Here is a 26,773-nt window from a genome sequence, read left to right on the forward strand (position 1 = left end):
CTTACCTCACCCAGCGCCCCCCGTCATCTGCACCGCGCTGATACGTCGGAGCTTGCACTCCTACCTCCGGGATTTACCAAGTGCAGAGCTTCACGAATCGCGGCGGTACCCACACACGCCCGCGCGCACTCTCTCCCTGCTTTACGGTTTGCCCAAGGTGCCTTACACAGTAATCCCCGCACGAACAGTGCATGTGGTCCGCGTGGAGTTTGCGTGTGGTGACCAACCGGATAGACGACGTAAGTTTAAGCTTCCGTTCCGCTGGTTGCCTTACCTATCCCTCCCACCTTCTTACCAAACAAGCCTACTCCAAGAAACGTTCCTCCGTTGACTAAACCCCTCGTTCAAATCTTGTTCCCCAAACCATTCACACCGTTTCAACGACGCTCTCTCTCTCTCTCTGTCTCTCTCTGACCTGTAGACGCAAACTCAAGACCGCGCCGCCCTATGAGCGTTCACCCCCACAGTCATCGTCAAATGGGTGACTCTGTCGGGGCGTCGTCATCGCCCAAGATGCCGCTGCTGCATATCAACCTGCTGCCGGCGGAGATCCTCCATCACATATTCTCGGGCCTCGAGCCCCGCGACCTCGGACGTCTCCCCCGCACATGTCGATTTCTGCACACCTATGTGAAAGGAAACCAGAAACTTTGCAAGGACGTGTATCTGAAGGTCCTGGTATGATCTCTCCCCTATTTGGTGTTCGCATTGGGGAGTAAAATAGAAGGTATTGAATGGGAAATCTAATTCGCGATTTGAACAGGACACACCTGCACAGACTGATTTGGACTGGGAGAGAGAACTACACGATTTCGTGAGACTCGGCCTCGTTTGCGCCGGAGATAAAGCGAGCGACAAGGTAAGAGAAAACAAAAGCCCACTCCATGAGCGCAAGAGATAGAAGAGAGATAGAGAGAGAGAGCATCTGGTCTTACCCGCGCCGCGCCCCTTAGTCCCGCGAACTCCTCCCATTCGTATCCGACGTCGTCAACAGACTGCTGAAACATGCGTCCCCGACGGGCGAGACGCAAAACGACACGGGGACCCACGCCGTATCCCGCAACGCCGCCGCCCTGGCCGCCATCTTCCGTGAGGAGCCCGCGCGGGTGGCCTTCCTGTGCCGCTCCTTCATTTTTGACCGCGCGCGCGGCGAGGCACCGCGCCCGATGAACCGCCGCCCGCGACCGTCGTCGTCGTCCTCCTCCTCTGCTGCCATGACGGACTCCAACTCGGACACCGACGACGTCCACCAGCAGAGCGCCAAACTCCACTGCATGTACGGGCGTCCGATCCTCAACTTTGGCCGCACGCGGTCGTCGCGCGTGTACCCCTACGCCGCGTCAAAAGTGTACGACATGCGACAGAACACGACGCGCACGAAATGGGGCCCGTTCCGGGACGACGATTCTGGGAGGGTGGACTGGGAAAAGGTCGAGGCCATCATGGTTGTGCTGGGGAGCAACATCAAGTCGCAGCGGCTGACGGCCAAGGTGTTTTCCAACCTGTGGGAGCGGCCGTTTGCGGGTTCGTGGTCGGGGAGTTATCTGCCGTCCCCAAGTCGGGGGATCCGGGACCTGGATCTTTTGGATCCCTACAGTGTTGCTGGGACGTGGCTGAGGGTGGTGTGCTTCATCGATTACAACGACTTTTTCAGCTACAACTTTGCCATTGGCGACCAGACGCCCGCCGAGGTTCCGCGGCCCGCGCTCGACGTTGGGGAGGCGACTCGTATTATTTTGATGAAGGTGCACGTCACCGACATTCAGCCCCCGGGCGAGGACGACGGAAAGGAACTGCCTGTGGTGCACTTTTACGGCATCTCTCGCTCAGTCGACGACTCGTGGGACGAGAATGCCAATTCCAACCTCCGTGGTAAGTCTCCTTTGGAAGAAGCCCCAGTAAGACCTGCCGGCGAGGCTAGTGAGGAAGGGGGTTTTTGTTTTGTTTTGTTTGGTAATTCAACTTAACCTAATTAGCAGTCAAAGGCACGGTGCGAATGACCAAGGAGGGCGAGGTGAGGTGGACGACCTTCTCCGTCTTCAACGGCCACGCGCGGTGGCGGAGCGAAGGAGTCCAGCTCGGCGGCGTCAGGTCGGCTCGAGGCGTCATGGGACACTGGTTTGATACGTACGTCACATCCCCTCCCCCCTTTTTTCATCCTTCCTACAGAAGGAGAGAAAATTCTCAGGACGAGAGGGTTCTGGCTTACCACCGGGAGTTACAATAGAGACTACGACCCCCACGGACCTTGCGGGCCCAGCGCTTACTTCAAGGTGTCCGACCGGGCCCCGAATCCCAAGGAGGGCGACGACAAGAAGATTGACATTCACGATTTCCTGCCCATCATGGACTTTGACGCGGAGCTGGCCAGCAACGATGATGATGACGAGGACTTTGTGGTGGGTGAGTGGGGGGAGGACGACGACGACGACGGGGAGATTGACGACGAGGAGCTGGTGGAGGACCTGGCGGCGTTGGCGGCGCCGGATATCGAGATTATGGATCTTGTACTTAACGGACATCACCTTATAGATCAGTGAAGGGGGGTTTTGGTTTACAACACGGGGGGGGGGGGGGGGGGGGGGGGGGGGGGGGCGGGGGGGGGGGGGGTGGGGGGGCGGGGGGAGGCGGGGGGAGGGGGGGGGGGGGGGTGGTGGTGGTGTGGGGGGTGGGGGGGGGGTGGAGTTCAGGTATTGGGTCTCTTTTTGGGTGTATCTGTTCTAGCTATGTGTAACGTTTACAATTGTGTGCGACGTGTTGGTAAAAGATCTCGGATGTTTACTCGACATCTTTCTCTTACTCCTACAGTTTTGTTTCTCAAGAAAAAGAGGAAATTTTTTTTAAAAAAAAAATCACAGCTTGCTCACGGGCGGATCGGTATTGAACTTGTGGTGCTCGCACGTGGCCAGCACTACGCCATCACTCCTCCTCTTGAGGGTACCCCTGAGCTGGCACAGCGTCTTGCCAATCTGGACAATTTCGCACTCGACGAGGCACTCTTCTCCGCTGGGGGCCGGGCGGAGGTAGCTGCAGTTGAGGGTGCGGGAGACGCCGAGGAACTGCCAGAAGCCCGGCTTGTCGTTGACGAGGGCCAGGGGCATGGTGGTGAGGGAGTCGAAGAGGGTGGCGGCGGCGCCGCCGTGGAGGTTGCCGCCGCGGTTGCAGTGGTCCGGCTGGACGGTGAAGGCGAAGGTGGCGCGCGGGGTGGGCTCCAGGGAGGTGGAGAGGAGGGTTATGGAGGGGGTGAGGGCGCCCATCCAGTTCTGTTTTGAGGTTTCACTCTCGTGTTAGCTGGGTTTGTATGCATGTGTTGTTTGCTTGATTGTAGGCGAAGGGAGGGAGGTGACGCACGCCGAACTTGAAGTTGCCTGCGTCGTCCTTGTCTAGGTCGAGCCAGGCTTGTATGCGTTCGTCGCCTGGCTTGGCTTCAAAGACGGACTTGAACTGCGACGGGACGCCCTTGGCCATGGTGAGTAAGTGAGGAGTGAGTGAGATGAATGAGTTGGTGGTATTTGACGCTGACAGCTTGGTTGGCGGCTACCTGGTAAGGTAGTGGCAGAAAGCTAAACACGATGGAGAGTATGAGGGTATAATACAAGTCGTCGACTTGAAAGATCACTTCTTCAATAACGATAAAATTTGAATCTTTCGTGAAAACAAATGAGTTGTCGCAACGATGTTGCGGTCTTCAATGAGTTCGGTTGGGGATCCGAATGAGATACCTTTTCTGAGGTACCCTCCCTCTTCCGCAGCAGAGCTGGCGGCCCCGCGGGTTGCTGGCTTCCCCGGGTTCTTGGTCCCTACCTATCTTCGGCACGCTAGTGGAACTGCCTCGGCAAATCCCTTCGGTACGCTCAACCTCCCACTTCTGACAAACCAACCGCCGACGATAAGATACCAGACCTGGAGACTTCCGTCACCAATCCACACCTGAGCCGTCATCGCGATGCCCAGATAACCCGCATCTCCTTTTCGCATCTGCGCAATACCATTGAGGGACTCGTCATCACATTGACTCGATGCCCGCCCGCCCTCGCCCACCATGGAGTTCATGACCGCCCTCCGGGGCTCCTTTGACGACCAGAAACCCTCCCTCTTCGAGCTCATCTCCGAACAGCAGCTCAACTCCCTGCTCCCGCCGACCATCCGCTACCTCCTCACCGTCGCGACCCAACGATACCCGCGCTACCTCCTGCGCGCCCTCAACTCCTATGATGAGCTCTACGCTATGCTGATGCTCCTCGTCGAGCGCCACTACCTAAAGACCCGCGGCGGCAGCTTCACCGAGAACTTTTACGGCCTGAAGCGCGAAAAGGCCCTGCACGCCGAGATCCCGCGCGCCAGCGCCTCCGCGCCCGGCATCGTCCGGGATACGCTGAAGCTCAGGACAAAGGACGTGTGGATGAACCTCGCCGTCGCGGTCGGCGTCCCCTACCTGCAGAGGAAGCTCGACGAGGGCTACGAGGTGAACGCGCCGCGGGCGCTGCTCGGCGCCGCCTACACCCAGATGCCGCCGAATCCGACGCTGAAGCAGCGCTTCCTGCACTACTACCGCTGGTTCCTGCGCAACATTTACCCGAGCGTCAACGCGGCCTACTACTTTGCGCTGCTCTCCTTTAACCTGGCCTACCTGTTCGACAACAGCAAGTACCACAACCCGTTTCTATGGCTCATCGGGACCCGCATGAGGAGGATGACGGGCGCCGATTACCAGGCCATTGACGCGCTTACGAGCGGCGGCAAGGCGACGGGCAAGGCCGGCGCTCCCCCCGGGTGGCGGTCCCTTTTCTCCCCGCGCCAGATGGGCCCGCGTCTGCTCTCCAGCCTGTCCTTGCTGCTGCCCATGAGCATCTTTGCGCTCAAGTTTCTCGAGTGGTGGCACGCATCGGACTTTGCCAAGCAGCTGTCGCGCAAGGCGTCCGAGACGCTGGATCTCCCGCCCCCCGTGGTCTCGGGCTTGGGAGGCGGCAAGGGAGGAAGAGGAGGTGCAGGTGCCAAGAGCGGTGCTGACAAGGACAAGGCCAAGGGGAAGGAGAAGGCGGTTAGCGGTGACGATGTGTCGGCGGACGCGGCTGTTCCGGCTGCTGAGACGGCGCCTATCGCGACACCTTCGCTTCTGCCCATCTACACGGTGTCTGCGCCCGAGGACTCGGCCTTGTGCCCAATCTGCGAGGACCCCATCGTCACGCCGACGGCATGTCAGACGGGCATTGTGTACTGCTACACGTGCATTCACCGCTGGGTGGAGGGTTTGCATCCCATGCAGGAAGATTTCATGGGAGACAAGGAGGGCAAGTGGGAGAGCGGACAGGGGCGGTGTGCGGTCACTGGCCGACGCGTTCTGGGAGGCACGGAGGGGTTGAGGAGGATCATGGTGTAAGACTAGCACAGCTATCGATCGAGGCAATTGGGTCAGTAGGTATGAAGTTATGCCAACGAGAAAAGCCGGGGTGTGCAATTGATGGGAGAGGGATTGCTTAAAAGTGGTGTGGACATAAGCCGAAAAAAGGCCACGGCGTTTGGTGTTACGAACTTGACTTTTTTCTTCTCCGTAGGCCATACTCCATATACACGACACGAATAATATACCCACTCATGATCTAGAGCATCTCTGTCTTTTTTTTTTTCTCCTTCTGACTACTTTTTTCTGGTTCTGAGAACTTGGAGGCGGAAAACCGATGGAAGCAAGGGTCGGACTTGAAGAATGCGGGACTGGGCTACCTCCACCGATGGGAATGGAGGGGGGGGGGGACGTGGCCATCACACGCATTTGGCGTGTCTCACGCCGGGAGTGAGGTCCCATGCCGAATCCCTTTCTTCACGGGCCTGTCCTCTGGTGCGGCGACTGGTATTCGATAAAACTTTTTCGGGAACATCTCTATTGGGTTTCACGTTTTTCCTTCCCCTCACTCCTTGTCCTTCTCTTTTTCTAGGCGGCAACTCCTGTCTCGCCGTCAAGATGTCTCGGTCTGCAGAGTCCTCCCACGCTCGGGGGTTTTTTTTGAGGAGGCTGCTTTGCCTGAAAGCTAGCGATGCTGCATTCCTCTTCTTTCCCTTCTTCCTCGTCGACCTTTCTTTTTCCTTTTTTTTTTTTTCTCCTCACGCCTACTGTTGGGGTGGGCCTTGTGTGGTTGGTTCTCGAAATGGATTAACTGGTCATTTCATTCTCTGTCCATTCCCGCCAGACCGGTCTAGCTTGCTTGTCATTTCGGTCTCTGTCTCTTCCGACTGGAGGTAGATTCGTCTGAGCGGCTACTCTCTCTGTGGAGAAGCACACGTCACCTACTCTAGACGAGGGTCCTCGAGAAGGAGGCTGGGAGGGATATTAGTCTTGAGATCCTTGAGGCTTGGGAAGGCCTTAGTCAGATGGCGGTTGGGCGTCGCATTCCTCTCCGGATGTGAGGGTGCGATGATGGTGTGGTCTCATGTGGAGGAGAGGACTCGCTTCGGGTTAACACCCATTCGTTGAGGTTCGCGTTTTGGTGATGTTGTGCCTGGATCAGGCCCCAGGATCAGTCGCAAGGGAGATGTCGAGGGCAAAGGGTTATAAGGAACCACCCCTCCAAAGGTCTCACGACTTTGGTTTCCTCGATCATCGACCGAGTTGTGGCGTTTCTCTCCTTCTCTCTCTGTTATCTGAATCAACCAGAGTCTTTCGTTGTGTGTGTGTGTGTGCCCATCGGGTTCCGATCATTGATCACTGACAACACCCTCCCTTTCGCTGATATCCTCAAGAGTTGTTCGTGGGTGGTGGTTAGTAACACGTTCCCTTTGGTCTGGTTTTCGCGACAAAAGACAAGGCAAGCTCGAGAAGAATATACGAAAGGAGTTGGAAGAGAAGTAGAGAAGAACAAGAAGAGGGAGAAGGCCAAGATGGCATACAGCTTGTCGCAGTCGTACTTTGGGGCGAACCTGATTTCTGACTTCAACTTCATCAACTATCCGGACCCGTCCAACGGCTTCGTAAGGTATGTTCTTACTATTCATAGATGTCGGCCTCGAACCTGCCATCGTCCGAAAGGGCTGGAAACAGATGAGCTGACGGCAAGGATGGCCGGATATCAGGTACCAAAGCCAGCCCGATGCCCTCGCAAAGGGCCTGTACTTTATCGACCCGGACACGCAGGCCGTGACACTGGGTGTGGACAACAAGAACACGTACAATCTCAGCGATGGACGGCCGAGCTTGAGGCTGGAGAGCAAGGAGCAGTACAATCATGGACTGTTTATTGGGGATTTTGCGCATATGCCGCCGTCGGTTTGTGGGTTGTGGCCTGCGTGTAAGTCGCCCCTCCTTCTTTTTGGTGTCTCCATCTTCCCGAGTCTTGAGGATAATAGACTCTGGGAAGTATTTTTAATTACCTTTTGGCCCTCTAGCTGACACTGAGACGGATAGTCTGGATGTATGGACCAGACTGGCCTACTAGCGGGGAGATTGACATTATTGAGGGTGCGAACCAGGCTACCAAGAACATCATCTCCGGACACTCGTGCGTCTATCCCGTGCCCATTCCATCTACAAGCTCGAGTCTAACATGAAAACTAGTACATCAGGATGTCGTATCCCAGACGACCCGGCAGCCGCCGGCCAACCTCTCCTCCTCAACTGCGAAAGCCCAGGGGTGCGTAGTTTCTCAACGGAGCACCCGCCACCTCCCCCTTCGTCCTTTCATAATGTGAACACGCCTCCTCGCTGACAATATCCTGGAACAGACAACCAACAATGCCGGCTGCAATTACCTGCCCCCGGCCTCGGACATGCACACCTACGGAGACTCCTTCAACGCCGTAGGCGGCGGCGTCTACGCGCTCGAGTGGACCTCGGAGGCCATTAGCATCTGGCACTGGCCGCGGCAGAGCATCCCTGAGGATATCGTCGCCAAGAACCCGGATCCGTCTGGCTGGGGCCTGCCGACTGCGCTGTTTGGGACGTCCACGTGTAATGTGGACACCTACTTTAAGGATATGAGCATTGTAATTCAGACGGTGAGTTGCGATGTACGGCTGAGAGATGAGGCTTGGTGCTGTGTTGCAAGGCTTTGTTCCTCGAGCCATTACAAGTCCACTGATATGAGACGCACAGAATTTCTGCGGTGATTATGCAGGCAACATTTGGGGTCAGGACGGAGATACCTGCAACCAGCGAGCGCCCACATGCGTTGAATACGTGGCAAATAATCCCACCGCATTCGCGAACGCGTGAGTTATTCAACCCTCTCAAAGAACGGCACCGTGACGTCCCCGGAATCTGACAAGAAAAAAGGTACTGGGAGGTCAACTACATTGACGTCTACGAGCAAGGCCTCGTCGCCAACAACACTGGCCCCGCCGAGCCGACAACGACGACGACGATCAAGTCCACGTCGACAATCTACACCACGGTCCCGAATCCGGCCACCATCGTGACGAGCATCACGCAAAACGGCACCGTCCTCGTCTCCACCACCACAGTCCAGTCCCAGCCCCAGTCGTCCGTTGTCCTGTCCACCGTCGTGGGGCCCACGGCCACCGCGCCGCCGAGCCCCTCGACCGACCCCCTGGTCCCCGAGCGCGAGCCGGCGACCATCGGGGAGTACGCGTACCTCGGCTGTTTCGGCTCCGCGACGGGATTCCAGACGTTCTCGCCCAAGGCCTCGGCGGCGGACATGACGCTGGAGAAGTGTGTTGATCTGTGCCGGCCTGGAAAATATGCTGGTGTCCGCGAAAGGTGACGTTTCTCGGTTTTTTCCCTTGTTCGTCTTCCCTCTCACTAACACATCCCTCTCAGCGAATGCTTCTGCGCAGACAACCTCGACCCAGATACCCGGGCTACTGCAGATCGCGCTCTCTGCAACAGCCCCTGCCCAGGCAACAACACCGAACTCTGCGGCGGCACCACCACCACCAACACCAACACCTCCGGCAGCACAGCAGGCATCGCGCTGGCGACATCACCCTCACGCCGCCTCATGCACCTGCACCTCCACCGCCGCGCCGCGCCCGCAACCTACCTCCTGACAGTCTACGGCCGCCTCGCAGCGGAAGTGCCCCCCAACGCCCCGCCGCTCGGCGACCCGGAGCCCCACGCGCCCTCCACCTCGACGCTGGTGACGACGGTGACCTACACGACCGTCTGCGCGACCGACGCGGCGCGCCTCACGCCCGCGGAGCACTCCACGACGATCCTGGTGCTCGAGTGCAACAAGTACTGCGGCGACGGGCAGCCTGCGGCCGTGAGCGTGCCGATGACGACGACGGTGGCTTCGTGCGCCGGGTGTGGTGCCGACGGGGCGGATCGGGTTACGCTCACGGTGCCGTTCTTAATCTTTGCGGTGCCGGTTACGGCGTCCGGGACGGCGACGGGGTATTGGCCTACTAGCGGCGGCGGCGGCGGATCGGCGACTGCCGCGGTGACACCTCCGGCGGGCGGCGGGCCGACCGGTGGACCCACTCCGTCCATGGTCTCCGTTAGCGCGGCATCCGCGTCGGAGGTGAACTTTACGTGGGCCGTCGGCTTGGGGGTTGCGATTGCGTTGGTTCGGTTTGCGTTGATGTTTTTCTGATGAGGGGTTTTTTTGCATCGAAAAGACGAATCGGTGGGCTGGTTCCCGGTGCATAGTGGCGGCGCATTTGGTCTCTCTCATTCTGGTTCTTTCGTTTTTTTCCTTCTTTCTCTTTCACCACACGTTCATTAGCATAGACATTGCCATGATACCACACCAGCGCAACGGGCGCATTTGCCTCACTACCTTGGAAGCAGTTGTTCTACAAAATAAATGACACGAAATAAATTACTACTATTACAAGTCCACCACCTCCACCGGATTCCCGAGCCGCCCCGTGTTGCCGTACATTTGCGCGGCGTTGACCATGAGACTGCTGGTGTTGCCGCCGGGCCCGACCATGAGCCACTTCCACACGACGCCGTGCACGCCGTAGCCCAGGACGGCGAACGCGTCCCTCCAGCCGGCGTGCGGGAAGAGGTCACGGACGAGGCCGCGGGGCCGTCGGGACATGAGGGCTTCGTAGGCGCGCTGGCACTCGTCAAAGTGGACGGTCTGGCGTCCGTGGCCCCAGTGGACGTGGCCAAAGACGTGGAGCTTTGGGCGGACGCGCCAAACTTCTTGGAGGAGGCCCGGGCAGCCTAGGCCTAGGTCTAGGTGGTTTTTCTGTTTTGTGTGTAAGTGAGTGAGATGAAATGAGACAGAATAGGATTTTGACTGACTGGTGGTGTGTGAGTGATCAAAATATCGGTGTCGATTGGTACCGTATTGGTCCAGGGCGGTGATGAGCGATCATACTGGAAAGCCATCTCTGAGCCGCCGCAGGCCGGGATGTCGGGGGCGCCGTATATCTTGAACTGCCGGCCGCCCTTGAACTCCAAGGTGACGGCATCGTGGATCAGGTAGCGGATATCCTTGAAGTCGAGGTTCTTGCCGCGGTCCTCGGGCAGACGGGCACTGGGGTCGAAAAAGCTATCGTGGTTGCCGCAGACCAGGATCTTGTGCTGGTGGGGTTGGGCGGCGAGCCAGTCGAGCTGGGCCTGGATGTCGGCGGCGGTGCCGGCGTTGGTGAGGTCGCCGGCGTGGATGAGCAGGTCGCCGGGCGGGATGGCGACGTCGGTGCGGTCGTGGGTGTCGGAGAGGCAGACGACGCGGATGGCGGGCTTGTCGCGGGGCGGGGCGAAGGGGCGGCCGCGGAGGAAGAGGATGATTGTGTAGAGGATCGTGACGATGAAGTGAAGCGGTGAGATGAGGAGGGAGTCGAGGAGCGTCGGGGGTTCCCAGGCGTTCTTGCGGCGGAGGCCGAGGGCTGTGAGGAGAGTCATTGGAGGAGGAGATGGTGGTGTTCAAGGGCTGGCCGTCCGTCGGTTTCCCTTTTCCGCGGGGTATCGAATGGAGGGCGCCGGGGTTATACGACTTCCATGTGAGCTGCTGTGAGAGGTTAGTGAGACAGCGATGTGAATTGAGGTGAGATGCGGCACGGTGAGATGAGGTGTTGTTGGTGTTGGTTGGCTGGCTCGAGACAGCGGGATGGATCTTCACATGGGGGCAGAGGGAGCTCCAAGCAGCTGCCCCGAGCTGAAACCCCACCGATGACAGCACCAGCACCGGAGTGAGTGCACCTCCTGCACCGGCCAGCACTTGTGCAATCCAATGATACTCTACGGCGGGTGGGGGGGTCAGAACCACTGCGAGGTGGGCCGGCCGGCAGCTGGCACGGCGGTGGTTCAGCTACGCTGGGGGAGTGGGAGGGGAGAGGCCGGGGCAGCACGAGCCACGCACCACCACTACGACGTCTGCCACCACCGCTACGCCAAACCTGGACTGGCGCTGCCGTTTCACTGGGAAATGGACGGGGATCGACTGGAGGAGGCATTGAGGGGCTGGAGCTTGTTCCCTGGAAAAGCTCCCGTTCAGGTCGGGGCCCTGCGCGGTGACGTGACGGTTCCCTCAATCCCGCCAGCGCCCAAGCTCCTCTTTCTCTGTCACTCTCTTTTCCGGTCCGTTCATCTAAAAAACCTGCCAGGCGAGACATCACCGTCATTACTTTAGCCACTGGGCTGCATTCTCGCACTTAGCTTTAAGAGCATCGCGACCCCTACCACCTGTCATCGTGACCCCGTCTTGCCCCGTCACCATTGAGCATTTGGATAGCTCCCCTATCTTGTCTCAAAATTGCATCCCATCTCTACGAATACGCGATATCCAAACCTCCTAGAACCTGCGCCTGAACGCACACTCAACATCCGTGCCCGAGCTCCCGACGACCAATCTTTTTTTGGGACGAACTCGCGGCCCGCAGCAGCCATGGCGAGCCTTCGCGACCTTTACAGCGACGAGAAGACCAAGGGTCTGGACAACAATTTTGGCGTCGACTATGTCATCAACTACAGGATTCCGCAAAAGGGTGAGCCCCCTTTTGTCTCTGCATCTTAATAATACCAAAGCTGACCCAACACTTGCTCAGACCGTGCCGATGCCGAAGCTTCTTTCGTCCAACTCATCGAGGCTCTGACCCATGTTGGTCTGACCACCGAGGTTCGGAGAGGCGATAAGAGCTCCGTCCTCGTCTTCATCAAGATCGCCGATACATTCCTCGCCGACCAGGTCTACCGATCCAGACTCCAAGACTGGCTACAAGGTGCCCGAACAAACACCGCAGACAAGGACCTCTCTCAGGCTCTCCGTGATGAGCCTGTCTCCGACGCCGAGCGCCTGCGCCTGGTCTACCTGCTCATGGTGAAGCCCAAGAATGAGGGCGGAGCCGGCATCACCCCCGAGTCTGGCAAGTGGAAGCACGTCGCCAGTATCTTCCCCCTCCACAACCACGCATTCAACAGGCAGTGGATCAAGAGGGTGAGCACCAAGGGACAGACAGACGAGAACGACCTCGACGAGATCCGCGACAAGTTCGGCGAGAGCGTCGCCTTCTACTTTGCCTTCATGCAGACCTACTTCAAATTCCTCGTCGTCCCGGCCGCCGCCGGCTTCGGCGCCTGGATGCTCCTTGGCCAGTTCTCCTGGCTCTACGCTCTGGTCAGTTGCCTGTGGTCCGTCATCTTCTTCGAGTTCTGGAAGAAGAGGGAAGTCGATCTCGCGGTGCAGTGGGGCGTCCGCGGCGTCTCCAACATCCAGCACCCCCGGCCGCAGTTCGAGTTCGAGCGCCAGGCCGAGGATCCCATCACCGGAGAGCCCGTCAAGATTTACTCGCCCATCAAGCGTTTGCAGACGCAGCTTCTCCAGATCCCGTTCGCGGCCGCTTGCATTGTGGTGCTGGGCACGCTCATAGTGACTTGCAACTCGCTGGAAATCTTCATCAACGAGGTGTACAACGGGCCTTTCCAATCCTACTTAGTGAGTGACACGGCGCTGTTGTCTTGGTGATATGCTCACGTGGATATCCAGGCGTTCCTCCCGACCGTCATTCTGGTTGTCATGACGCCCACCTTCTCTACCGTACTCACCAAATTCGCGACGAGACTCACCGAGATGGAAAACTATGAAACGATTGACGGTGAGCATCTCAGACGAACCCCTCAAATCCCCTCGCTGACGGTATCTAGCACACCATGCGGCTTTGGTTCAAAAGGAGTTCGTTCTCAACTTCCTGACCTCCTACATGGCCTTGTTCTTCACCACTTTTGTCTACCTACCCTTTGGCGACCACCTCACTCCTTACCTGGATTTCTGGCGCGCTACTGCGCAGAAGATCGCTCCCAAGGACACCAACTTCCAGACTCAAGAGTTCTCCATCAACCCTGAGCGAATCAGCAAGCAGATGTTCTACTTCACCGTCACCGCCCAGGTCGTCAACTTCGCCACTGAGGTCATTGTGCCGTACGTCAAGCGCCAGGTGTTCCAGGAGGTAAGAGAGGTGCAGTCCAAGATTTCCAAGGAGGACAGCGCTGCCAAGATCAAGGACCAACCGGAAGAAGCCGCCTTCTTGGAGCGTGTGAGGAACGAGGCCGAGCTCGAGACGTACGATGTCACCGGGGACTACCGGGAGATGATTATCCAGTTCGGGTACCTCTCGCTCTTCTCCGTGGCCTGGCCGTTGACAGCTTGCTGCTTCCTCGTCAACAACTGGGTCGAGATGAGATCAGATGCTGTCAAGATTGCCATCAGCAGCAGGCGGCCGATTCCGTGGCGCGCCGACTCGATCGGACCCTGGCTCAACGCCCTTGGGTTTCTCTCTTGGCTGGGCAGCATCACCAGCGCGTCGATCGTGTTCCTGTGCAGATCTGCTGGCAAGGGCGATGGACCTGGCGGCACCGCCGGAAGCTTTCAGGCATGGGGTCTCCTCCTCAGCATCCTCCTCTCGGAGCACTTTTACTTTGGTGCGCAGTTCGTCGTTCGTCTCGTCATGAAGAAGCTGGATAGCCCGGGCTTGCAGAGGGAGAAGAAGGAACGGTTCATGATGAAGAAGAGACTGCTCGAGGAGAACCTGGGCCAAGGCGTTTCGGATCAAGCCGCGACTCCGGGTATCGAGAAGACGGAGATGATCACAATGCAGGCTTTGGAGGATGAAGCCCGCAGGATCTCGACGCAAGGCCACGGAGGCGCCGAGGAAGCGTAAGTCGATGTTCTAGTCCTCGATGCTATGGTCTTTTTGGCTGACGATGTGACAGATTCTGGCTTCGCCAACGCGGTATGGCCGAGACTATTCAGATTGGCCGCAACCTGATCTCTCAGGTAAGTCGTAGTACCCCTTGAGTTGCAGTCACCTTCTGACAAATTGATTTGTTAGAGCATCTCCGGAAACACGACCAAAGCGTAGGGAGTCTTCATCGGCAGTCGTTATAGACGGAACTGATCGAGACGAGAGAGAGTATTGACAGAACCCTCTTCGTTGACGAAAATAGGAGTTACACTTGTTCTGGTGTGTATTGCTAGCGAATATGCTTAGTCGGGGTTTCGAAAAACTGCGGGTTAATCTTTTGCTGCTTCCAAACGGGGCGTTGGTTTCGGTCAAAATTCAAGTTAGGCAACCGTTTCGAGTCTTTAGTTATATTCGGTGAAGAAGCTAGGAAACCACTAGGTACCTAGAGCAAACGTGAGTGATGTGGCCGTCGGTGGCCGCAAGTGGCGACCGACGGGTGAGTCGAGAGATAGGGTACGGATACCGTATGCAATTTACGCAGCAATACCTCACAATGAATGGGCAGATGACTACTTAAAACCACTGCGCACCGGGCGAGGCAGACCAGGAGGCTTAAACAGCCGGGCGTATTTTTGTGCAATGTTGTAAATGCTTGTTGGAACCTCTCTTACTTTAACGGGTTACTTTGATGGGTTTAATATTGGACTGCGCCTCTGCGCTAGCCGTGCTGGACCTCGTGGCTGCAGCGTTCATCTGATGAGCCTGCCTTACCTTGAGGTAAGTACCTACCTTACTTGCTGTAAGGTAGGTAGGTAATTCAGTATCAGTACCTTTGTAGGGTAGGCCAGACGATACGTACCGACATGCTGGACCTAACCGCCCCGTCCTCGAGCGTCCCTTGTTCCTCAATAATTACCAGCAAACTCGCGCCCACGATGTTCATTCCTTTCGCTTGAGAAGACCAATCGCGGAGCCTGCTTCAGGAATGTGCCACGCCGATGAAGCCAAACGGGTCTGCCTAGGAGTCCGAAGCCTGGGTACATACTCCTCGGGCCCAAAACGCCTTCCCCTCCCCGCTGGAACATGTTCACCCGTCTGTTTGTCCTCTTTCCATCGCCTGCCATGCCGATCCCGTCGCCAGACTAGCCTGATACCGGGGCGAGGTGGTTCGCACCTGCATTCGCTTGCAAAGGTGGGCGCAACGCACCGCCTTGCCGGCTTGTCGAGAACTGGAAGTGCGGCGCCATTCCGAGAAGCCACGCCCGTTGGCTCTGTCGAGTGACAGATCATAGATGTCCTTCGTGTCTCGGGAGAAGCCAGTCTGACATGCGGCGCGCCCTGCATCTGCCTACCTTGCCCGCCCATCCCATCCCATCCCGTCCCGTCCTATCCTGTGCCATGTCCATCTATCCTGCGGCCTGGAGCTGGCCCTGTTTTGTGACTCTGGGAGAGAGCCGAATCATTGACTGCTCAGCTCAGCTTAGTAGCTTTCCAACAGCCTCATCCTGACCTGCCGTCCTTGCATTTCATCTTTCTCACTCCTTCTCTCTCTCTCTTTCTATCTCTCTATCTCTCTCTTCATTTCCCGCCAAGCTCTCTACACTGAAAGTCTGTGAATGGCAATCACCAAACTCTAGCGATTGCGCAAGTTCAGATTCAAACTTGCTATTCGGATGACCCTCTGTCAGCTTGTCGCGCTGGCCTAGCCCGTCGTGTAACTGACCGCTCCACCTACCCCGCCGAGAAACAAGACGAATACCCCGTAGACGTACGGCCCGCCGACCATGGACGTCGTGGAGGACTTGGTGACCGGGCCCTTCAAGGAGGTCGTGGAGAAGGGGACCATCGCGCTCGGAAACGCAAACGACGACCGGGACATGCTCTCCGAGAGCCAGAAGCTGGTCAAGGGCGCCGAGCGCATCCTCAAGATCATTGAGCCGCTGTGCTTGCGCCACCTGGAGGAGTACGGCGTCAACTTTATAGATGCGCTCAAGGACGACAGTATGCAGTTTCCGTACTTTTCCCCATTCATCCAGTGACATTGTTGACTGACCTTTTTTTCCCTTTTTAGACGAGATTGCCGAGTACAGATCACAGATGACTGACATGATATGGGATTTTGACGACGTAATCGATGCCGAAACGTTTGAAAAGGAAAAGTACGCCGAGCTGCGGGAGCTCTGTAAGAAGGCCGGCCTCCGGACCGGAGAGATCCTGAAGAGGATGAAGCTGGAGCCGGCCCCGCGAGAGCAACCTCTCATCCCGATCATCGCGACGTCGCCACCGGCTACGCACGGTAAATAAAGCATTGCCTATAATTCGAACAGGAGAAAGAAAAAATGCAGCTGACCAAAGATTCCTCGACGACAGAGACACAGGACCAAGGCCACGCAAGTCTAACCACACCCCAAGAGGGACACAATTTCCAGATAGAGCCGCAGGAAGAACAACACCCACCCGAGCCAGAATCAAAAGTCAGGGAAGAGGTCCTCGAGCCACCGCCTCCTCCCCCGACGAACCCGTGGGATCTGAGAGCAAGCCCCGTCATCGAAACGGGGATGGAGATGCCCATGAGCGAGATCAACATTGAGCGCCGACCCCCCATCTCTTCCATGAGCTCTCCCACGTCGGATCCGGGCAGTCCGAAAGACATGAACAGACTCTCGCACAGCTCGAATCATCGATTAGACATTCCCACCGACCGCGTCCTGTCGGAAGAGGACCGGTACCACCAGATGAGCCCGCAGGACCTCACGAGGTCCCCGGTTTTGATGACGGACAGGAACCACCCCATCGTCTCGCGCGGACGAGCGTCGTCCACCACACTGGGCATCGTCACGGAAGACCAGACACAGACGCCGCGGAACGGGAACGGGAACGGGAACGGTGGTCACTCCCCGCGGCCCCACCGGCGCTCACAAGCCAGTTCCATGTACTCGCACGCCTCACGGCAGCGCTCCCAAGAGTCCCTGCACGACTCCGTCTTTGACGGCGGCGGGGGCAGGAGGAACTCAGGCGCAATCAGCCCCTCCATGACGGAGCACCGCGCCTCCACCTCCTCGGCCCATGACGGACGGCTCAGCCCAACGCCGAAGGCGGCGCCGCCACCCATCATACCGCCTAACTTCCCACCCGGCGTCCACGAGGGTATCGAGAGGGTGCCGCTGGCCGTGAGCGACGGCGAAGGCCTGATACCGGTAGAGTCGGAGTCGTCTTCTTCGCAGAACAGGGAGCCGCCTTTCATGGTCTCGTCCCGGCCAAAGGATTGCAATATCGGGTTGAGCAGCTCATTTTACTTGTACAAGGGGTTCTGTGAGGGCGCGAAAGAAGTCACCCGTGGTGGTCTCGGGGTCAAAAAGATCAAGAAACCAGTGAGTCGCCAGTGTTCAAGTCTCATTTTTTTGTATCGAACTTAGACTAAATATGAGTGAAAGGGATTCTCTGGCGCCCACGAGGTCGCCAAGTGTTCGAGCTGCTCTTACGAGCTCGACTTCAAACAGGTCGAAAACGATATCAACAAATCTGGTACGTACTTCACTAGTTTTACTTTGATTTGGATCAAGCGTACTGATACAATATACGTCGGAAAACAGAGGATGCAAATCACCAATCCAACAAAATCTCGTACCGCCCGCGCTTCCTCCAAAAGAGCCACGTTGCCACGAAACGCGCCGACGAGTTCCTCTACGGCTGCGTCTTTTGCGTCCACATCCAACACACCCTCGAAGAGTGCGACGCGACAGTCTTCTTCAGCCAGAAGAAGCTCTTCGAGCACCTCGCTCGGCACCCGCGACCGCTCCCCCAGGTCCCCGGCATCACCGTGGTAGAGACGACGGAGACCACCGGCGGTGGTGAGGTGCCTCTGCAACTGCGCAACAACTATGACCTGCACTTCCGCGCGCCCCCGCGCCCCAGCCGCCTTGAGGGCCGACAGCTCGAGCTCGCGCAGCTGCCGACGGCGACGGCGACGCAGACGGTCAAGAGGATGTACGGTATGCGGCTGCTGTACGATAATACCCCCGGCTTCGAGCTGGCAAACGGCGCGCGGCTGTGCGGCGTCGAGTTCCCGGCCAAGTACAACGGGGAGTGGGTCATGGGGTGGCACGAGGGCAACTTTGGGTCCGCGCCGCTGGATGTGCTGAAGCTGGAGCCGCCGCCGAAGGGTGAGATACGCGCGGACACGGCGAGTAATATCTCGGCCGTGGCGCGGTGGAAGTTTGCGCCCCGGGCCAAGGATGGAGGCGATTGGTTGAAGTTTGATCAGGGGGAAAGGATCACCAATATCAGCTGTGAGTTTTTATTACTTTTTCTCGTTGCCACCCCCCGCCCCCTTTTTTGGGGGGGCAGACGTTATCATGGACTGTAGAGTGTTTCTCAGTTTGGCTGACACATGAGTGCGAAAATCCAGGGGCGTGGCAAGATCACTGGTGCTGGTCCGGCACCAACGCCAAGGGCGTATGGGGTATCTTCCCGCAGACCTTTATCGATGGCTCCTCGATCCGCGAAGTGTCTGACCGTTCCAGCATCTCGAGCAGCGAGAGGAGAAAGTCTGGGACGGGGGGGTTCTTTGAGAGGTTCTCGTCGAGCCGTAAGGCGTCGAGGCAGCCGAGCGTCGCGCAGGTTATGGTCTCGTCGGGGCCGCGGCCTTCGGTGGTTTAAAGAGGAAAGGGGGGGGGGGGGGGGGTTCCGGTGATTAGGATGAAGGATTGGGGGATTTGGACGACGTGAAATGATTGGAGTTTTTCTTTTCTCTCTTTGAATGATGATACCTTTGACTTTAGGAGTTCTCAATACCCGGTAACGACTGAAAGACGTGCAACAATAGTCTGGCATTTGCCAGAAGACGTACTATGCTTGGTGACCTAGTTTTCCAGATGCTGTTATCAATGTTCCAGAAAAGATAAGGTGACGAGACTTTGGCGGTTCTGTCAAGGGGCTTTTCCCATACGCTCTCTCCTTAGTCTTGGACCACTCCAAGTCGATAAGCGTAGTGGTAGAAAGTATCGATTCCAATAGAGTTGAGCCAAGACGACTAAGCAGTCTCGATTGGCGATATTAAATATGATAGACTTTGAGTGAAGCGTCCTTGAGTTTTCTCCTATGTGTGGCCAAGTTAAATACCCCTTTTAATGCAGCTACTTACCGGCGAGTTGAAGGCTCCGGGGTTCGCGACTCGAAGCTCAAGCTCGATCATCCCCACCATTGCGCGCTCAGAAGTACGTCTTGACAGCTTCTGCGAGAATATTGTATATCTAAGTCTGGCTCAAAACTTTGTTGCCAGGCTTCAAAGCGGCGGGCGTAACTTTCAAGTTTTCGCCCACGGCACATTCTCTTTGGTCCTGGCTAAGAATGACCCTTCTTGGTACCACTCACTTCTTGAAGAATACATACCTTGGCGAAATGCAAGATACGATTGTAAGCAACGCAAACATGAAGACTAAGTTTGTACGAAAAAGTATGGAACTATAGCCTCATTGTTCCCTGGACGACACGGACGCCGAATCGTATACAGGGTTTTTTCATCTTCAAAGTCTAATGTATAGACTCGATCCAACACCTGAGTAATGTGAATCGAGAAAGACATGGTCTGCCTGCTTTCAACACGTTCCATCGATTTGGAGCATTTTAACTGAAATAGCAGATACGAAGCTAGGATAGCCAACGCAATCCCGGTTCCTCTGCGCAACCAGATTAGGCGCAAGGAATATTCTCTAAGCGGCAGCGTTTAGTCCTATGTCTACGTCCAGGACGACTAAGCGTCGGTTCTAGGATAGCCACTATTTCTTCACGTCCCCCCTCGAGTTATAGTCCAGCGCATACTTTCTCTTTCCGACTTCAGTTAATTAGACTCTCATGACGGGCAACTCTAAGCAAAGAGGTCTTTCTATCTTTTACACGACGTCCCTGGTTTATTCCGAGATCAATATACTACTAAGGAAGAGACTTGTTAGAGAGAAATCAGTGTCTTTAGGTTTAGAAAATCAGATCCCTCCACTCGGAACGCATGGTTGAACAACTCATGGTTGGATTACAGAACTTTCTTCAGCGCAACAATCCAGACTAGAAAACAAATAACACGACCCCAAGGCTCTGGCAACGTTATAGCATTGAGCTTACGACGCAAATATCACCACAACCATGACATCTCCCAGGGATGCTCGAGTTCCTGGCTTTCAGCAAACTTCCGAGCAAAACGTAGGAATCCTTGGAAGGGGACGGTGTTGATATGTATCTTGCGCGGATTCCATGTGAGCCAAAAATCAGTTGGTGACAAAAGGAGCACGGCGAGTTAGCTAGCAAACTATGGGGCAAACTAGACAGGCGATCCGCGATTTGATACCAGGAACTACCCGCACCAATCCAAGCGCACGACGATGAAGATCGACTGCTCCAGATTGAAGTCTGCCCCGCCGCGTGGCTGATAAGGCAGCATCAAAGCTCCTTCCGAGGGTGAACAAATCGGTGAATTTGTTGCTCGGTCCAAGCGAGTTGGTGTCTCTGCCCTGGTGATGAGGCACTTGAATGGACATCCAAGTTGTATCCGGACTTGTCGGGCAGCACGGTTCAAGGATCATACCGCAAAGCTTAGGGCGCTTCTGGTCGGAGGTTAACCCCATGTCGAATTCATTTCTAAATTTGGGCGGAAGATGTTGTAGCTACAACAGATTCCGCTATTGTTGTACGCGTCAAACGAGCTCTTCCAATGACCGTCTCACTGTTTCGGATTATGAAAAGAGGCAAAGTCCTGACGAGGCGGGACTCTCGTCGGCATCCCGGAGACCTGGAGGGGCCATCCATCCATGTGGTAATTGGATCTTAGCCTACAGTCACAATGACGGTTCATCTAGAGCCTACGACTACTTATGCGAATTATTCCCACTGTCTCTGTCCTGGAATTCTGGATTCCGGGTCCGTAGTGTTCATGGCGCCTGCAAGCTAGTGAACACGAGTTTTCAAAGATAGTAGCCCTCACGATAGTTCCGTTAGCGGTCAAATTTCTGACATGGTCAAAACTTCTTTTTCCGGGATTGAATTCCCATCCTCGGCAGTCCATCGATCGCTCGACGGCAATATGGCCCAACTTCATAGACGATTCTCAGGAAACCCAATATCATGGAAGGTTTGAAGTGGTGCGGGAGCATGGCGCAGCCTCCATTGCTCGCGGCGACCGGCGTGACGTCTAACCCCCACCTCAGCGGTCGGGGGTCCGGCTCCATGCCGCCGGTACGAAGTCAAAGTCCGAATATTATGCATTGGAGATTTGCACTTGTGATGGAGCGGGTACGAAATTCATGTTCACGTGCATCCGTCCTATCCGTGGCATTGCCCTTGATTTTTTGAGTTAAGGAATATAGTGGCCAAGCAAGGAGACAGGCAGTTGGAGGCTTGGAGTGATTGATCGGTTGAAGGAAGGAGAGAATACGAGTCATAAAGTTTTTGATGCAATCAAAAAGACATTGCACTGTGCGTTCAAGGGGAGCCGGGGGCCTCCACGATCTCTTGGCCGTCGTCCTAAGACGGTTTAGGGGTGTCCTCAACCGGCAGGGGTGGGAACGCCAAGTTGGGCGAGATCGACACAATGTATTCCTCGTTTCAGAATCCGGGCGACGAGGCTCTTTCTTCCTTCCTTTCTCCAACAATAGGTACCGGATTCCGGCGTGTCTGCGTCGATACAATTAAGTTTACGCTATAACTTCGGAGAGATTTTTCCTTCATTTTTTTTTCCTACTATGTAGGTAACTCACCTTACGGATACAGCAAATTGGGCTTGCCTGGCGGCGAGTCTACCTGGCGACTACCTTCCACATCGGGTGAACGGCTTTCTGTTTTGTTCTCTGCCGACTTTGTGTACCATGTTCCGACACAGATTACCGGCGGCTAGCCGTTGTAGCGCTGTGCCGGTCTTGCAAAGTTGCAGTGCCAGTACCGATCACCACCCAAACACTCCTCAGGCACATATCGTGTTTTCATCGCTATCGAGTTCCCAGACGATCCATATAGTTCGATCTGTTGCCCTGTTATATTTCGCCCTACGCTGATCGCCCACAAGCTACTCTTATGCGAAGACACAAATTCCCACCACCTGGACGTCGGGAAATATGTGGCGCTATCCGTACGAGCAAACGCAGCAGCAAAAGTAATCAAATCGTTCCCGATGAACGTGGGCAGCAACCACGAGTCCAAGGCGTACGTGCCACCAACGATGACGACGATCATGGTCGCCATCTACCCGCCTGTCATCGCTAAAATTTTCGGTCTTCTCCGTTCATCTACACAGTACGGACTGGTCTTGGCCGTGGAGGAGGGCCTCTCTTGCCTGCAAGGGTCATGGCAGGGTGACCCAACATCAATACGAACGACATTGACAGGATGATGCTTACAAGTTGCACAGTTGTCTACTATGTACGTCAAGAACGGCCAAAGTATGGGTGTTTTCAGAACATCAGACGACGGGTAACCTTATTTGACAGCTTTCTTGCCGGAAACACGGATAAGGTTGACAAGCATGAATGGTCCGACGAAAATCTCCCTATCCTACCCTCAAAGCTCGAGGCAGTGTTCGTCGATTCCTTATGCAGGCCACGGCGAGAGCCCGAGGGAGATCCCAGCAACCGCCAGTAAAGGAGCTCTCTGCGGGTCCGTGCAAGGGCAAATCAAAGGGGGAAAGGCTCGAGGATTCAGGTTGGCCGCCGTCGTCGTCGTAGTGCTTGGCCGGCAGGCTCCAGCCGTCTTATTGTTCGGCAGCGGCGGGAGGATGAACCAGAACAACATGGCGAGCCTGATGGCCGAGCGGCTTTCTCCACAGAGTTTCTGGCTGTTTCCCACATCACGGACTTTTCCTGCTTGGACCTCCACCCGGCCCCAAGGCCAGCGCCTGGCTTTAGCCTTTAGCATCTGGGCATGGTTTCCACGCAGGACGACTCCCCGGCAGAATCTATCGGGCCACTGCACCTGTGGGATGGCGCAGCCTAGCTTGGGGCTCCAGAGTTTCCACATTTTGGAAGATGGATTTCTCTTGGAGCTTCCTCTCCTTTGAGGAAGTGCCGTGATGGAGCTATGATGCACGATGTGCCCGGCTAGGCAGTTGTGTATATACATACCGCCGACTTTCTTCCTCTCGTCTGTCCATCCGAAGCTCCTCTTGCTTAATGCCGCTCTCATCGACAGACCCCCACGGGCAGCCTCTCGTTCCTTTCCTTACTCTTTGTGTTATTCTTTCCTATAGACACAAGTCTTTTGTTGCTTAGACGTGTCTAATAACTACCCTCACTCATACATACACAAACACAATACAACCTCGACTTCACTGAGATACTACATTCTCTATTACACGAGCAGTTTAGCTATAGAAACACCATCACTTCAACATGGTTCGTTCAACCGCATACAAGGCCATCGCGGCCGCCTCTTTCTTTTCACGGCTCTCCTCCGCGGCGATCACGGCATGCCCAAACAATGAAGCCGAGTGGAAGTCGCCCATTGGCGTCAAGTACACCGTCTGCCCTGGTTCCGACTACCAGCTCGGTGGCGTTAGTCTCCAATACGTCCGAAATATCCAGACTACGGTCGAGTGCGTTCAGATCTGCGACAAGGATGCCCGTTGCAGCAAAGCCGTCTACGACAAGCAGCTCAAAGTTTGCCAGGTCAAGGACAGCAAGAACGAGATGAACTGGGTCGCCGACGACCGCTTCGACGCCATACGCATGACAAACGACTTCGCCGAGGGCACATTCCTCGCCACCTGCCCCTTCGAAGAGGAGAGCTACCACGTTCCCAACGGCAAAATCGACTACCGCGTCTGCCGCAACACCGACTACACCGGCAAAAGCGCCAAGATTGTCCAAGCTGTGACCACCATTCAAGCCTGCGCAGAGCTCTGCTCAAACACTCAGAACTGCAAGAAGGCCGTCTTTGATAACATCAACAACGTCTGCCACATCAAGGCCGCCGAGCCTGAGACGTCTCTCTTCTGGGTTCAGAACAAGCAATTCGACACCATCCACGTCCCTGAGAACATCAACCCGGCTGTTCAAGGCAAGTGGGGCGATCTCATCCGCCTGCCCGTGATTCCCGTTGCGGCTTTCATTGTCCCATCCTACCCCGAGCCCAGCAGACTGCTGTTCTTCTCCTCGTGGGGTGTCGACGCCTTTGGCGGTGCTTCCGGCATGACCCAGTACGGCGACTACAACTTCGCTACTGGCAAGATCTCTGAGCGCGCCGTCACCAACACCCACCACGACATGTTTTGTCCCGGCATCACCCAGCTTCAGGATGGCCGCATCGTCATCCAGGGCGGCTCTGACGCCGACGCCGTCAGCATCTACGACCCGGCCACCAACGGCTTCACCCGTGGCCCCGACCTGAAGGTCGCTCGCGGCTACCAGACCGCCACCCTCCTCTCCAGCGGCAAGATCTTCACCATCGGCGGGGCGTACTCCGGCAAGCGCGAGGGCAAGAACGGCGAGGTGTACGATCCCGTCGCCAACGAGTGGACCTACCTCCCTGGCGCCGACGTCACCCCGATCCTGACCAACGACCACGAGGGTATCTGGCGCGAGGACAACCACGCTTGGCTCTTTGGATGGAAGAAAAACAGCATCTTCCAGGCCGGTCCGAGCAAGGACCAGCATTGGTTCGGCATCGAGGGCACCGGCTCCGTCAAAAAGGCCGGCACCCGCGACAACGACGACGCCATGTGCGGCACCTGGGTCATGTACGACGCCGTCGCCGGCAAGATCCTCTCGGCCGGCGGCAGCCCGGACTACACGGACAGCGTCGCCACCGTGCACGCTCACATCACTACCATTGGGGAGCCGGGAACCCCTTCGGAAGTCGAGCGTGTGGCGGACATGGCCTTTCCCCGCGGCTTCGCCAACGCCGTGGTCCTCCCCGACGGTCAGGTCCTCGTCACGGGCGGCCAGCGCAAGTCTTTGGTTTTCACCAACACGGACGGCATCCTCATCGCCGAGCTCTTCAACCCGGAGACCAAGGAGTGGAAGCAGATGGCGCCCATGGCCGTGCCGCGCAACTACCACTCCGTCTCCATCCTTATGCCCGACGCCACCGTCTTCACCGGTGGCGGCGGCTTGTGCTACGTCCAGAAGATCTTCGGATCGACCGCCGGCTGCGACAAGACGGTCGACCACGCCGACGGCGAGATCTTTGAGCCGCCTTACCTGTATAACGCCGACGGCAGCAAGGCCACGCGGCCCGTCATCTCTGCCATTGGCGAGGAGGCCGTCAAGGCTGGCGCAACGATCAAGTTTTCCGTCGAGGGCGTCGAGGCGGGCGGCAAGGGCTGCAAGGTTTCGCTCATCCGCACCGGTAGCGTCACGCACTCTTCCAACACGGACCAGCGCCGCATCCCCCTCGACAACGTGCAGGTCGACGGCCAGGCGTTCTCTGCCAAGCTGCCCGAGGACTATGGCATCTTGCTTCCCGGGTTCTACTACCTGTTTGTGTCTAATGCGCAGGGTACGCCCAGCATTGCGAAGACGGTGCACGTTGTCTTGTAAAAAGAAGTCAATAAAGCAATCTGATATTTTAATGGCGTGTGGGAAGCGGGACAGAGGGAAAACAAAAGCAATGATGAGATATTGGATTACACTTAATTAGAGACTGGCCCAAACAGAAGAGTCATGTTGCGCCAGTCTTCGTATCCCTGGATGGCGGCAATGTCGTCTATGTCGTCTACATCGGGAGCGGGTTCTTCGGCATAAATGGTCTTATTTAAGGAATATATCTCGTATGCGCGAGCTAGGTCGAGATTAACTATAAACTTTTCTTCCTCGTTAAGCTTACCCGCGGCAAATTGCTAAAATTCTTCGTAAAGATCATAAGAACTAACCTCAAGGAATTCCGTAAAGTCCTTTACAAGGAGCTCAGGATTAATACTCTCGAGGGTATAAGATAAGTCTTTCGCAAGCTTATCGGGAAAGCCTTACTACCACTTCATATAGCGGATGAGGGCGCGGGTCGTCTCATTATCCACGGGGTCGGTAGCAGGGATCTTGAACTTGGCGAGGCGTTGTGCCACTACCTTTGTCAGATTTACGCTTCCCTGCATGGCCGTGACAACTTTGTCGTGGGCCATGACAGTTCTCTTGGCCATCTCCTCTTTGGAAAAATAATGTTTCATACGAAATAGTCCGAGTAAAATGTTTGATGATTAGTGAGGTCGCACTTGTTTGTCCTGCTCAAGGTGATGCTCAACCACCACCTGTTACCTAAGGTACTCATTGACGGCTACTATATTATTAATAAAAAATAACGCAAACTACGAGAAGCTACCTAACTAAGTAGAGTACGTTTACGAAATTTTAAATGATTTTCTATTATCAACTTACCTAATTAATCGCTGTGATCTCACTCGAGCTGAATTTAAAGCCTCAAAAGTCACTGTGCGTGTACCAGGCAGCCCACCGGGTCATATGCCGTGCCCTACCTTACGCCGACAATCATCACACTTCGGGTTGTCTTCGGTAAAGAATGAAGGGGCCATGGACAACTTCTTCAGCATCCAACGTCGCTTTCGCTGCGGAAGCAGTGGGGGAACTGCTCTTCTTCGCATGCCAGTACACCTGGATGCACGTATTTTCAGTTGTTGAGCTGTACCTAGACTGTAGCCCATCGAAAGTTATGAGTTGTCCTGGCCTTGGCTTACACCCACGACCATTCCGCGCCGATGAAA

The 26,773-nt window shown here is 56.1% G+C and overlaps 9 protein-coding genes across 9 annotated transcripts; 6 read left to right on the top strand and 3 right to left on the bottom strand.

Moving 5' to 3' along the window:
• Window positions 1–477: 477 nt before the first annotated feature.
• On the top strand, window positions 478–2,540 carry CORC01_05931 (F-box domain-containing protein; the record flags this gene model as incomplete). The annotated part of the gene is made up of 5 exons (XM_022617573.1): window positions 478–678; window positions 764–859; window positions 954–1,872; window positions 1,980–2,127; window positions 2,228–2,540. The coding sequence occupies 5 exons, from the start codon at window positions 478–480 to the stop codon at window positions 2,538–2,540; spliced, it is 1,677 nt and encodes a 558-aa protein (XP_022475991.1).
• A 312-nt stretch (window positions 2,541–2,852) lies between these two features.
• Window positions 2,853–3,468, bottom strand: CORC01_05932 (thioesterase superfamily protein; the record flags this gene model as incomplete). Its single annotated transcript, XM_022617574.1, has 2 exons — window positions 2,853–3,263; window positions 3,352–3,468. 2 exons carry the CDS (start codon window positions 3,466–3,468, stop codon window positions 2,853–2,855), a joined length of 528 nt encoding a protein of 175 aa, XP_022475992.1.
• A 574-nt stretch (window positions 3,469–4,042) lies between these two features.
• Window positions 4,043–5,380, top strand: CORC01_05933 (Pex2/Pex12 amino terminal region; the record flags this gene model as incomplete). Its single annotated transcript, XM_022617575.1, has 1 exon — window positions 4,043–5,380. One exon carries the CDS (start codon window positions 4,043–4,045, stop codon window positions 5,378–5,380), a length of 1,338 nt encoding a protein of 445 aa, XP_022475993.1.
• Window positions 5,381–6,873: 1,493 nt separating this feature from the next.
• On the top strand, window positions 6,874–9,542 carry CORC01_05934 (mixed-linked glucanase; the record flags this gene model as incomplete). The annotated part of the gene is made up of 8 exons (XM_022617576.1): window positions 6,874–6,968; window positions 7,066–7,280; window positions 7,397–7,490; window positions 7,547–7,622; window positions 7,714–7,986; window positions 8,084–8,199; window positions 8,264–8,659; window positions 8,768–9,542. The coding sequence occupies 8 exons, from the start codon at window positions 6,874–6,876 to the stop codon at window positions 9,540–9,542; spliced, it is 2,040 nt and encodes a 679-aa protein (XP_022475994.1).
• A 237-nt stretch (window positions 9,543–9,779) lies between these two features.
• On the bottom strand, window positions 9,780–10,807 carry CORC01_05935 (calcineurin-like phosphoesterase; the record flags this gene model as incomplete). The annotated part of the gene is made up of 2 exons (XM_022617577.1): window positions 9,780–10,148; window positions 10,205–10,807. 2 exons carry the CDS (start codon window positions 10,805–10,807, stop codon window positions 9,780–9,782), a joined length of 972 nt encoding a protein of 323 aa, XP_022475995.1.
• A 982-nt stretch (window positions 10,808–11,789) lies between these two features.
• On the top strand, window positions 11,790–14,259 carry CORC01_05936 (uncharacterized protein; the record flags this gene model as incomplete). Its single annotated transcript, XM_022617578.1, has 6 exons — window positions 11,790–11,889; window positions 11,950–12,836; window positions 12,888–12,996; window positions 13,046–14,054; window positions 14,111–14,174; window positions 14,230–14,259. The coding sequence occupies 6 exons, from the start codon at window positions 11,790–11,792 to the stop codon at window positions 14,257–14,259; spliced, it is 2,199 nt and encodes a 732-aa protein (XP_022475996.1).
• Window positions 14,260–15,866: 1,607 nt separating this feature from the next.
• Window positions 15,867–18,741, top strand: CORC01_05937 (SH3 domain-containing protein; the record flags this gene model as incomplete). Its single annotated transcript, XM_022617579.1, has 6 exons — window positions 15,867–16,083; window positions 16,154–16,378; window positions 16,453–17,453; window positions 17,517–17,607; window positions 17,676–18,371; window positions 18,491–18,741. The coding sequence occupies 6 exons, from the start codon at window positions 15,867–15,869 to the stop codon at window positions 18,739–18,741; spliced, it is 2,481 nt and encodes an 826-aa protein (XP_022475997.1).
• Window positions 18,742–22,653: 3,912 nt separating this feature from the next.
• On the bottom strand, window positions 22,654–23,079 carry CORC01_05938 (uncharacterized protein; the record flags this gene model as incomplete). Its single annotated transcript, XM_022617580.1, has 1 exon — window positions 22,654–23,079. The coding sequence occupies one exon, from the start codon at window positions 23,077–23,079 to the stop codon at window positions 22,654–22,656; it is 426 nt and encodes a 141-aa protein (XP_022475998.1).
• Window positions 23,080–23,450: 371 nt separating this feature from the next.
• On the top strand, window positions 23,451–25,598 carry CORC01_05939 (kelch domain-containing protein; the record flags this gene model as incomplete). Its single annotated transcript, XM_022617581.1, has 1 exon — window positions 23,451–25,598. One exon carries the CDS (start codon window positions 23,451–23,453, stop codon window positions 25,596–25,598), a length of 2,148 nt encoding a protein of 715 aa, XP_022475999.1.
• Window positions 25,599–26,773: the final 1,175 nt, after the last annotated feature.

The sequence above is a fragment of the Colletotrichum orchidophilum genome (assembly GCF_001831195.1).
Source record: "Colletotrichum orchidophilum strain IMI 309357 chromosome Unknown Scaffold_42.1, whole genome shotgun sequence".
NCBI classification, from domain to species: domain Eukaryota; kingdom Fungi; phylum Ascomycota; class Sordariomycetes; order Glomerellales; family Glomerellaceae; genus Colletotrichum; species Colletotrichum orchidophilum.